Genomic DNA, 13,123 nt, shown 5'->3' with positions numbered 1-13,123 from the left:
CAAACAACTTTAAAGCTACAGATTTGAAATCAGTGTTCTGCAGATTTTGTAGTTGTTGAACTGGGTGTAAACCAAGAAACCAACAAACAAATCAGAGCACAACGTCACTTTGTTGAAAGAATTTTAAAAAGTTTCAGAAAAAACTTCTGCAAAAGCAACACTCTCCTCGAACCATTAAGGTTATTTCTTCAGCCATGCCAGCAGTAATCAAAATCTCAAACATCCAAAAGAATATTGGGTCACGACAAAACAGCATTAAATTTATCTGCATAATCACTTTCACAAAACTGATGTTAATTTCATCAAACACAGATATTAGTTTCACCAAAAAAATGCATGCCACATTTTCAGGTACCCACTAACTACATGTAACACTAATCGGGGAATAGGTGTTAGCCTATGTGCGAAATTAAGGGTCTGACAGCACTCTTGCTATGTAGTGTGTATGGTTCCCTACCTTTCAAGAGACAATTTAAGCAATTTCTACATACTAACCTTTCTGAAGACAGCTGTTATTATGTCACTAGTACAACTTCTATGCTTCTTACCACATTCCAATTAAATACAGGAAAACTGATTTACATAGGTAACAAAAACTCAACTATACAACAGAAAGAAATCAATTTTTCAGGGAATGCCATGGATTCATTAACTTTCAGACAAATGAATGCACTTACTGGAAACAATGCCTGCCCCATGTATGGCTCCATATACTGGTAATAAAGTGACATTATCTTCACCAGACACTGAAGAGCTGCAACTCGCACTTGAGTATCCTGTGATTGGGTGGCTTCACACACAACCTCCATGATGAAGTTCCTCTCCGACTAAAAAAACGGAAGAATGGATGGTTTGAGTGCACAAGAAAATATTACATTTTATAAATCACAATAGCAAGAAATCTTGAGCTTTGTATCTATGCCTATCAGGTATACCATCCAATCATTACCAAATGAAGATAAAATACTGTCTTTTTTTTACAAACCTCCTTGTCAAAATTTGCTCGGGTGAATTCCAAAGAGTTGAGAAGAGCAGTCGTTGCAGCCAATCTGACTCTGTTACTTGGTTCATTTTGCCTCATTCCATGAATTATTGCAGTAAGTATGTGATTAGATTGTGAAACCAGCACTTCATGTTCCTGAAAGTAAACTGGTTTATTAGCTATGAATTTTACAGCAGATACACGAAGAATACAAAATCTGAATACTTACAATATCTTGGCATATGTAACCTATGGCTTCGAGTGTTGCTTCCTTCATCATTTCTGTACTCGTTGCACTGATAACATTATTAACCATAATGCCAATCAATTCTGGCCACTGCCCAACAGGTAATTCTGCAACTGCCACGTAGGCCACACACTGAGCAGCTGAACTTGGACGGTTATTTTCAGTTCCTAAAGCAGCTAATATCTAGAAAAGTAAATTCAATAATAACGAATATATCAGTACTACTTCAAACATCATGTCTCTAATCAAGAAGGCAACACCACTCACATTCTTCTTAATATAACTTCTGGTCTCCTCTGGAAAACCAAGCCACCTCTGTTGGTACTGTGTCTTAAGAGCAGTGTCCTTGGATGTAAGAGTATTCTTGAGCTGCAGTCCAGCTGCCATTCTCGCCACCGGACTATTGCCACCATGATGCAGTATATCTGATAAGGTTTTCAGGAACTCACCCTAGAAGAAGTAAAAAGATTGCACAGCACTTTTTCTCTATTGCACTTTATAAGGGCAGTTAGCTCTTGTTAACTACGGGCACATAGGTTTTTTTATCCTTTTGAGCAATACTGAGAAAATTTTCAAAAAGATACGTAATTAATGTTCTTTCAAATAACGTGTATTTTGTCTTAAAAATCAGCTCCTCTTCATACAAACTACTTGGCCTGAAAGTGATCCTTATTTTTACATTTACAGTGCCAAACTTGACCAAAACAAAAATCAATCATTAGTTGCATATAGTAATCTGTTGATAAGCCCGCCCAGTTAGCCATGTGGTCTAACGCATGACTTCCCGGATTGGGAAGGAGCGCCTGGTCCCCAGCACAAATCCGCCTGGTGGACTTGTGACGAGGTCTGGTGAGCTGGCCAGTCTGTGGACGGTTGTTATGTAGTTTTCCATCTGCCTCGGCGAATGCAGGCTGGTTCCCCTTATTCCGCCACAGCTCCACTATGTAGGCGATTGCTGCAAAAACAAGTTCTCCACGTACGCATACACCACCATTACTGTACCACGCAAACATAGGGGTTACACTCGTCTGGTGTGAGACATTCTCTGAGGGGTGGGTGAGGGGTCCACCGGGGGGTCGAATCGCACAATAACCCTGAAAGAAGTGAGGGGTGAAGTGGACTGCGGTAGCCGTCGTGGACGACGACGGTCCACTGCGGCTGCGACGGGGACCGAGCTTCTCCATCATTTCAATGCCCCCGGTTAACATACAATACAATCGGTTGATAAACGTTTTGTAGAAATTTCACAAACCAATTTTCAATTAACGGTTCACATATTTCTTAAGATTCAAAATTAACTTACCATTCCTCACAGCATACAATTCATCAATTCTGAACTACTTGCTTAATGTTGTCACTGCCAAATGCCACGAGAAAAACCACTCTTTTGTGTTTTGAAATATGATGACCCACATATATAAAAATTCTCCTTACCACCTTATGGAATACATCATTAAAAAAGGATTCTTTTAAATGGTATAGTCACAGACATCTCTCACACATCACGGTCTTTGCAGGTTTCGATAGTAAGATATTTCAGATTATTTTAAATTACAAAAAACTTTACTTGTCAAGCTCATAAAATTATATTACTAACTTAAAATCTTACATTTTTGTCTTCTTAGACAGTAGTAATACCCACTACAGTTATTATGATGCAGCAAGATCCTAGAGATTTTATTGACTGTTTAGCAGGAGGAATACCACACAGTGTGAAATGATGCCATGGTATTTGATAACAAAAACAAAGTGGTGATGCTTTGCTGTATGTGAACTCCAAACATCTCAATATAAACTGTCTCCATTTGAAACTGAGACCGGAACTAATGATATTAGCATTTCATTGATTTAGTGGTTATTAAAGCTAATTAACTAATACCTCTTCATACCTTTCAAAGCACCTTTCCTCATTCAAAGTGTTACAAATGTGTGCCTAACTCTGAGATGGTTTTCACTATTATGAAGAGTTGGGAGAGGTGGGCTTTGTGAAATAAGAGTGGACAATAACAACAGTTGCTAAACATTATTTATCCAGCTCTTAGTGAAGTTGATGTAAAAAAAAAACCTTTATTACTTGTTTGATTAAACTTTTGCTATGAATAATAACTAAAAATGTGTGATAGCTATTCAAACAAAACTGTCCAATGCTCATGAATACACATTTTCAACAGTTTGCTTGCAATCACAAAAAGTTTGTGATACTAATAGAGTGAACTTTAATAGGAGCCTAAAAAATTAATTGTAACCTACTCCTAGTACAGTACTCCACAGATGGATTTCTTAGACGAACCAAAAGATGCACATGTTAACAAGTATGTCACACAAAGCTACATAATACCAGAGTTCAACACAGCTTCAGTAGCATGAACTGTCTAAAAACTCCACATCAACTGTTTCTGTTCTGCCAAGCCTTGGCTAAACTGGTCTGTTAGTTATCTTATGCAGTTTAGTATGTATACACGGAACTGTGAAAAGCTTTGTAAATATTTAATATATAATTTTATTGTTCTGACATGTTCCACATCCTGAATACTGTATCTAATTTAATCACAACCCACATAAATTAACAATTTTGTCTTATCATACATCCAAAAAAGCAGTGAAACCTTAGGAAGCTAATAACTACCGATCACTGAAGTGTCTCCCAAAAATAACCTAAAATTCATTTGCCCAAGTTTTATCTAATTAACACTAAGCTGTGACTGTTAGAATTATACTTAAGGATCAGCACATATTAAATCATACATTAGAGCATAATGAGTGGAAAAATTTATTATGTTTGTTTACTGTATGGACGTACCTATGGAGTAAACACAAATACTCAATACTCGACTGATGTTTAACTTCAAGAAATGGTAACTGCTCACTATTCTGAGAATGATATGAAAGAAAATGTAAACAACTTCAAAATTACTGATGTTACAACGATGAAACTGATGCCACTGTAAAGGTCTCTTCTGTTCTACCATTTGGTTTTATGAGAAGTTAAAACATATTTTTTAAACCAAATAAAATTTATTTTTCTTAAATATGTTCCTTCTATGTAGGCCAATGAATATAAATGGCTGAAATTACAAAATGAGAGTGAATTTGTTCTAGTGCAATCGCTTTGTGTAGCATTACTTTTCTCCTTTTTTAAACAAAAACAGAGATATGTTGATTAAAATCATTCTTATGCAGCAGTCTGTTTTCAGTAACTTTTCCTTTAAATATATCTTCAGGCATATGGTATGGTAGGAGTAAACATGTTATTAAATTCTCATCAAGTATAATATTACGGCTCGTTTTGGATGGACAGTACTGATTTCAGGTTTGTTATTAAAATATTAGTGTTTTTATGTATTATAATGACCATGACAGCACGGATTTTTCTAAACAGTTCCCACATCAAAAATGTTTCTTTTCCGTACGCACCAACTTTTTTCATAACAGCTGAGAGCGAATCCAGCTAAACTTTATGAAAGGCTGTCCACACACAGCATTTGTGCACAATCCAGTGCAGATGCTGACAATTTGTCTTGTCCAATTGGAGACACCTATGAGAAAGTAACAGAAAGTCAAATACAAGCTCTTAACCATATAATTCCCATATTATTAAACATGAAGTTTTTGCATTGTGTCGATGGCCTTTCATTTCCCAAGAGTTCCTCACATTTGAATTACCATATATATGTAACTACAGTTTTGCACTAAATTACTGCACACATACTAAATTTCACATAAATACAAAGTACTGCCAGTGACAATGATACGTAGTGTATCTCACAATCTTAATTTAAATTGCAAAGAGGCAGTTTCATTTGCCACATGCAATCATGTTTTACCCAAACCACTACTGCTTTGTCTCATAAGCTTGCATGTTCCCAGTTGGTTGCCACTCTACCATTCACAATGCCAACCATCACTCTCAGGAAAAGCAGCAGTAGTTAACATACAAGACAGTGTATGGATAGCACATGGTAAGCTTTTACTATAAAGCACTCCCTACAGTCCTCCTTTAACTCCTCTTCTGAATGACTTCTTTATTGGCCCGTTCACCACATGCCTGTTTTTAGCTGTCTTCCATTATGTCAACAGGGACTGACGTACAGTCTTTGTGTTCTATACTTTTGACTTGGGCGCATATGACCCCAGTTGTTTTTAGCGCCCTAAAGCAAAATGAAACCAAACCGAAGTTCATTAACACCCGATTTCAAAAACTAAGCAAGCAGCATAGCGCAGTGGTTAGCACACTGGACTCACATTCAGGGGGACAATGGTTCAAACCCATGCCTGCCCATCCTGACAAGACTTTCTGAGATTGCCTTAAATCACTGAAGTGAAATGCTGGAATGGTGCCTTGAAAAGGGCATGGCCACTTTTGTTCTCCATCCTTCCCTAATCCGAGCTTGTGCTCCATCTCTAATGACCTCAATGTCAATGCAATGTTGAACATTAATCTCTTATTCCTCATCCTCAAAATCTACATTGTCTCATTTATAACACATTTCATCCAATGATTAAAAATTATATTCAAACAGTTTACAATAAGTAACAAACAGACAACACAACATTTAAGAAATGTTATGACACTTATCTGGGGGAGAATGCTGGTGTATCAAAAGTAGTGTAGCACGTAACTGTGAGTGACAAATAAATTACAAAATAGCCAGCACTGCTGGTGTGGAGGAATATATTGAGACGTGAAGCTTTATGAACAGATCTTCACAAAAATGATGACTCTAAACATCAAATAATTACCTGGGGCTATAAATAAGTCAACCATTTGTACAGCATAAGCACTCCACAGAGATCTCATACTACTAATACTGCACAATGAGAGTATTAATAACATCAATGAATACAATATCTATCCAAAGAAATATGGATTCCTATAACAGGAGTTCATTAGAACAAGCACAGAAGATAAAGACTTCAGAACTAAAATCTGACCACTGTTCCACTCGAGAAATTATTCTAATCGTCGGGTGGACATGAAATGGCTACGAAAACATGTACTAGGAAACCTAAGTTTTGTTATCTGTCTGTAGACTTACTGTAAACCAAAACTAGTGTGTAGCAGATTCATCTACACTTATCAAACTCATCCATATTGACAGATGTTGTGCAGTGGATTGATTATCATAATCTGGTCACATACAATAGTATGAGGGTCGCCTAAATGTTAGTTTGTGTACAAAGCAGTTTACAAACAGTTTCAAAAACTTTTGAAGTATACCAGTCTACAAGAAAATACTGAGATTGCTGGAGAAACGTCATGGTTTGCATACCAAATTTGTTTGTGCCGCTTGTTCCAGATAATTTTGTGCCTGTTCCAATTCAGTTTTATCTAGAAACAGAAAAAGAAAGTACGTCAAAAGCAGTCAAATATTGTCCATTAGGTGACATTGACGAAAATAAAAAAAATGATTTCTACTGAGTTATACATGAAAATGCAATGCATTACATCGCAGAAGAAAGTTTGGTGGTACTTTCATCACCCAAGCATCAACTTTAAAAAAAGAATTGTAAAATATCTCTTCCCTCGCCCCATGGCTGAATTGCCATGAGACATCATCAACGAATTTGAACGAATATCACTACACACTTTTAAAGACGAATTGCTTATTCCAACACATACCTGGCGAAACAGTCTTCTCCAACACTTGAATTAGTTCCATTGTAACTTCGGGATTCATTTTCATTCAATTACGATCTATATTGTCAATTTCTAATCAAAATTTAACGCGAATATTGTCTCCCGTTTCCACCACAACCGGCAATCACCCACATGTAAATTGTACCACTGCGCAAGAATCCAACGACGAACGCAGTTGAAGAATCACTAAAATATTTGGGAAACCCATAAAATCGATGTTACACCCTTATATTTACGTCATATTTTACTAACATACGCTCCAATTCGGAATACGTGATTCAGAAAGTATCCAATCTTGAAATACAACAGGTACTATATTTTTGTAACTATGAATCACAGAAAGTAGCAATATGAAAAATTTCGCGCCATCAAGTCTTTGATCAAACAATCGATACAATAAATTAATTCCTTAGTGTACTAAACATTATAATGCATTCTAGCACTTCGAAAAATTTAGGTAGAAATTCAAATGAAAAAAAAAACACTCCAAAGTTGCAAGACAATGGTACGACAAGTTGCTGGTAACGCAAAAACGAAATGTACGAAACAAATAGATACGTGTCTTTCTGTTGGGAAAATATAACAGTGGAAAGACATTATACAATCTTAAATTCCTTCCATCTTCACTCAGTAATACATGACAGCTGTTTCTTCTATTTAGGTGTACTATATTGCTGCAGATTCATCATCGGGAAGCACATCATCCATGCCGTACGTACTTACTTACGTTAGATTTGTACAAATAACGAAACAGTTATTTTTTCTGAAAACTGTATTTAACTTTATTGTTTTACTGTTTATATTGCATGATTTTATTCAATACAAAAGTTTTTCTCCGTTGAATAGGCTTACATTTACCTTACCCTACTTAATTAAGCTTGACAAGGCAGCACGCGCTTGAATATTGAGCTCGTGACGATGAGTAGTTGATAGTGTAATAACTGTCAATTACGTTAGTATTACACCACAAGGAAGTTAATTAGAACTAATTTCATCTTATCTATTGAAGGTTTCACTTGTTTCAACGTAATTCTCAACAACAACAACAAAAATCTGAAGGGCCCCGTGTCCGCGTACTTTAGATGTAGGTTTTCATACAAATTTAAGACGTTTGAGTAAGTATTAAGTGAAGAATTTAGGTAGTTTTCGTTACACATATATTTAGTAGTGCCGTATCTGGTCGGGGAATTAAAGGTTTTTAGTACTATCTTCTATTTCTTTTCAAAACGCGTTAAGGCCCTGTCGCTCATGCACTATCTTAGGTCTAATTTTTCGGGTATACAAGTTTTGAGTTTTAACGTTATTTTAAGTGCATTACGGTACTATATTAATAGAATGCATATATAATAGTGGTACACCTAATTTTAAGAGACTCTTGAGATATGTAGTTAATAGAATATTACTGTTATTGTCTAGATGAATTTTGTAACTAGATTTTAAACCTCCATAAGTGACAAGACAGTGTTTGAGTTGCCATAGGAAAGTTAGTTCAATGGTTCTAAGCAGCTATTGTAGCAGATAATTACTCTGGGGTGAATGTAGTGGCACGGGAGTTACAGAAGTAAAGGGTCTCTTCCATGGTATTGGAAAGTACGTTCAAAGGCTAGGAAAGCAGCAGAACAGGAAGTGAAAATTACAGCACTTAAGGCTGAATTGGATAGTACTGGGGAGTGGGGAGGAGCTGACGAGGTTGGGGGGGGGGGGGGGGATATTGACTACAGATGGGAAGTGGTAGTAAGGAAAAGGGGCCACAGAAAAAGAACAGTATCTGACAGTTTCATCATTGGCACAAACAATAAATTTGCCATGATACCTCAGTTAACCAACGAAGAGGCTCAGGTAGATGTAACTGTAGTTTATACTCAACACACTTTCACCAGGAAACCAAGTGTTTCAAAAAAAGTAGAAAGAACGAGGAAAGTTCTGTTGCTAGGTAGTCGCCATGGAAGAGGAATGATCAGACCCAGCTGAACAGTTCTGTCAGGAGAGTCAATATGGAGTTAGATCAGCTGATTTTGGTGGAAACATTGACAGGCATAGGTTTGGCTCCTGTTGATGCTATAGGTAGCTGGGACTTCACAAGGCATGCTTTGCATCTCAATAGAAAAGGGAGAGGTAAACTACCCAGGGCAATAGCAAAATCTTTAGAGGGGTGGCGTGGTGTGGGGGGGACACTGAAACTCGTGGGAGAACCTCTTTTTTAGGCTAAGATCAGTGTCCAATGATTCAGTAGTGAATGAAATAAAGCTTAATGAGAATCTCAGAAAAGTAGGTACTAAAGATGTAAAAATATCACAAGACTCTCATAAAATTACAGTGAAAAATAATATTAGTATATCACAAGATTCTCATAATAGTACAGTTAAAATAGTTTTAGTATATTGCATCAGAATATCAAGGGATTAAAAAACAAAGTAGTTGACCTTCTTGTTTGTTTAGAATATTCAGAAACTGACTATACCGGCAGACGCCAAGCCGAACAGATGCACCACCAGCAGTAGCAGCTATAGCAGTTGTCTGATGTACAGTAATTTAGTTTCTGTTTTTTTTTTTTTTTTTTTTTTTTTTCAAGTGGTTCTGCAGAGAAGTGAACTACATCTGTGTGTTTAACTGTGTAGACTAGTGGTTAACTAATTACTCTAACAAGCGGACGCCACGACGTTTGGAACGCGGATTTACTGTAAACTTCGTACACTCGTAGTACTCCATGAGGACAACAAGATGTGTAAGCAGTAGCGCGTACTTCTCAAGCGTTACAGCGAAAATCGCAAAATAATTTCGGTCGTCGAATATATATCTGTGCGTGGCCATTGTAACCTGAAGCGTCTGGAGCTGAATGGTGACGGTACGTTAGCTCAGCACAGTCTGCCTTCGGCAGGGCAACAAAGCGGACGCGTCCGTGTTGACCGCGTGCGGAGCGCGAGCTCGCCTTGTTTACTTTCTGACCGCCGTTACTTAAGTGCCGGCATCCGTGTAAGATCTATGGCGAACCGTTACCGTTAATCTACACTCCGATTTACTTTCTGCAACGATTATGCTCGACCCAAAGCACTCGAGGTGGAACGTTTTCTGCGAGAGGAAGTGAAGATCCCAGCGACCGATATTATCGGCATACGTTTGTCAATCGTGAGCAGCACGGTCTATGTTAAAATCGTTAACGACGCGACTTGCGAACGCATCCTACGTGAGACCAAACAGGGGCTCCGCTTCAGTCATGCTGATGGCAATGTGGGAGAGGTAACCGTCGACCACGCAGGCTTAGGTATGCGAACGATACGCATTTTCGAATTGCCATTCGAACTTCCTGCTGAGGAAGTCGTCGCGGCACTCCGCCCATACGGCACAGTCCATGGCCACACTGCGGGGAAGTGGACACAGTTTCGGACGTATCCTGTCCTAAACGGGGTCCGACAGGTCACCATTGCTCTCCGAAGCCACGTCCCGCCCTATTTACAGATCGGCGGATGCCGTGCAATAATTATATACGACGGCCAGCGTCGGACCTGTTCCGGGTGCGGCAAAGAAGGCGACCTTAGATCCGAATGCTTACAACTGCGTATTACGCAACTTCCAGCTCCCGAAGAACCACCCACGTCGCAACCTACAGTGCTACCGGTGACCTACGCCACTGCTCTAGCTTCTCCTACCGCTTTGCAACGTCGCCCGGGCGCCAACAACGACGCCACTAACGAGCCCGACCAGACACCGACGGAGAGCACCTCAGACGGCTCGCCGCCTCGGCCGGCCATCGACGCCGCTCCGACGATGCCGACGCAACCAGACGCTGACCCTGACCTCGGAAACACGATGGAGATCGACTCGCTCATCGTGCCTACAGCGGCCTTCCTGCCAGAGCGACGCGACTCCCTTCCGTCGTCGGACACGGAGGGTCGCACAAAGAAACAACGTTCTCCGAAACGTCGCAAGCGAAGACGTCGCACAGTTTCCGGCCAGGAGGAGACTTTACAAGTTGAGGAGGCCGCAACTGTCGACCAGCACAAGGCCCCAGAACCCGCTACTGCTGACGAAGACGTTATGAGCGCGGTGTGCCTGCGCCCCGTGCTGACACTGAACTAAATCATGAACGTATCACAGGTGACACTACACCACACACCATTACAACGTCTTCTGCAAACAAAATGGACGATACACCAGTGCCCACTTCCATTGCGTGGCCCGAGGAGGAGGTCAAGGAGCAGGATCCGTTACGGGACCCTGCGCCATCGGGGCCGAACCACTAATCATACTCTCCAGGATTCCCTGTGGGCCAGCGGGATAACATTCCGCTGCGACGCCCGAGCCCTTGCGCGGACGTCTGAGTGGACCAGTCTCCAGCAGTCTGCCACCAGGCCTACCGGGTAGCAACCATCAACACCAACAACATCCGTTCCAGGGTGAAAATCCGCCTTATGCAGGAGATGTTCTGGGCTTCGGATATTGATTTCGCCCTTCTGCAGGAAGTTCACTTGGCTACTCTGCCGGATATCAATGGCTATACCGCCCACGCCTCCGCGAGTGATCCTATGGGTCGCAGAGTGGCCATCTACGTCCGCCACAAGGTTTCTGTGACCGACGTAGCCTTCCTTCCATCAGCTCCAGGCATGGCACTCACTGTGATGGGGACACGCATCATTAATGTCTACGCTCCCTCAGGCACTGACCGACGGCATGAAAGAGCCCAGCTTTATTCCGAGGAAATCACTCACCTGTTTTTAGGGCGTTATGACCACTGCATGCTAGGAGGTGATTTCAACTGCGTTCTGCATCCTAAAGATCAGATTCCCCACTATACTACATCCCAGGAACTACGTATAGTGGTGCAAGACCTCCTGCTTCACAATACCTGGGAAGTTCAACACAGCGACTGTTCTGGCCATACCTTTCTTACCAGTCATTCCGCAAGCCGACTAGACAGGATATATGCCTCACAAACTCTTAGATCTGCGATATGGGGCGCCGAACACTGGCTGCTAGCCTTTTCCGACCATTGCACTTATATCTGTATGGTCCTCCTTCCGCTGCAATCAGTATGGCGCAGCCGTGCGCCATGGAAACTCAATACTTCTCACCTGCATGACCTGGCATGTCGCCGACAAGTCACTGAAACGTGGACAACCTGTGATCGACGCCTTCCCCGCTACCGCTCGACATTGACATGGTGGTTGGACTGCGCCTAGCCGGCGATCCGGAGGACACTAATGAGATACGGGAAGGACATGACCGACTGGCATCGCAACACCGTTGACTTCTATTATGCGATTCTCCGAGATCTGGACGCTCAACCGCCAACCCCAGACAACCAGTTGGAACGGCAAAGAACTAAGGCGAAGATAATTGCGCTGGCACGCCGGAAATTGCAAGGGGTGGTGATACGGACGCGACGCCACGATCACGCGGGTTTAGAAATTCCATTCATGCATCATATAGTGTCCGACGAACGACGGCGTCGTCGGCAAATCATCAGCACTCTGACCACGCCTCGTGGCACGCAGGTGACCACTCAGAATGACATCGTCCACGCATTCGTCGAGCACTACTGTCGTACTTACAGTGAAGAAGATGCAGATACTGCAGCAGACGACTCCATTTTGCATTACGTCGCGTGCACCTTCCCCTACACGGAGGCGGATGCTTTGAGAGTGGCGGTCACGCGAGACGAAGTCAACAACGCAATCGCCAAGGGCGCTGTCAACAGATCGCCCAGCATTGACGGCTTGCCGATTGAGTTTTACCGTAACTTTCGGGACCTCATGGCACCGCGGTGGACGACTATGTATCAAGAGCTGATGACATCTGACGAAGCAATCCCACCCACCTTTGCTGAGGTCATCATCATACCAGTACACAAACCAGCCCGTGGTTCGATGGTCACGAGTTACAGACCGCTCACCCTACTCAATGCCGATTACAAGATTCTCGCGCGCTTACTGACAATGCGGCTCCGAACAATACTCCCTCATACCTCTCGCCAGAGCAAACGACGCCTGGAGGACAGGTTAACATACAGACTGCCACAGGGGAATGCCGCGACTTAATTGCGATGGCGGCAGCCTGCAGACTCCGTGCAGCAGTCGTCGCTATAGACTTCGACAGCGCCTTCGATAAAGTGCACCATCGTTTCCTGTTTTCGGTGGCAACCCGAATGGGCATCCCCCCTCCGCTTCTCGACGTCATCCGTCGTCTTTACAACAGTGCCAGTTCACGTGTCCAAGTCAATGGATGATTAGCAGGGCTGGTACCTATCTGCCGTTCGATA

At 41.6% G+C, this 13,123-nt stretch overlaps 1 protein-coding gene across 2 annotated transcripts in view; it reads right to left on the bottom strand.

Annotated features, from left to right (window-relative positions):
• LOC126483739 (importin subunit beta-1) overlaps positions 1–7,018 on the bottom strand; it is a 52,018-nt gene extending 45,000 nt beyond the window's left edge. Inside the window, exons 1-6 of one of the 2 annotated variants that reach the window (XM_050106867.1) lie at positions 6,850–7,018; positions 6,500–6,558; positions 1,497–1,679; positions 1,212–1,412; positions 986–1,138; positions 678–827 (exon numbers count right to left, since the gene is read on the bottom strand). In XM_050106867.1, coding sequence (XP_049962824.1) covers positions 678–827; positions 986–1,138; positions 1,212–1,412; positions 1,497–1,679; positions 6,500–6,558; positions 6,850–6,913 — 810 coding nt within the window. In that variant the 5' untranslated portion in view covers positions 6,914–7,018. The remainder of the gene's footprint in view (positions 1–677; positions 828–985; positions 1,139–1,211; positions 1,413–1,496; positions 1,680–6,499; positions 6,559–6,849) is intronic. The other variant, XM_050106868.1, reaches the window with a different exon arrangement.
• Between the last annotated feature and the right edge of the window lie 6,105 nt (positions 7,019–13,123).

The sequence above is a fragment of the Schistocerca serialis genome, chromosome 6, assembly GCF_023864345.2.
Source record: "Schistocerca serialis cubense isolate TAMUIC-IGC-003099 chromosome 6, iqSchSeri2.2, whole genome shotgun sequence".
NCBI classification, from domain to species: Eukaryota; Metazoa; Arthropoda; class Insecta; order Orthoptera; family Acrididae; genus Schistocerca; species Schistocerca serialis.
Note: the sequence above shows the minus strand (reverse complement) of the source record. Positions and strands in the feature narration are given on the sequence as shown.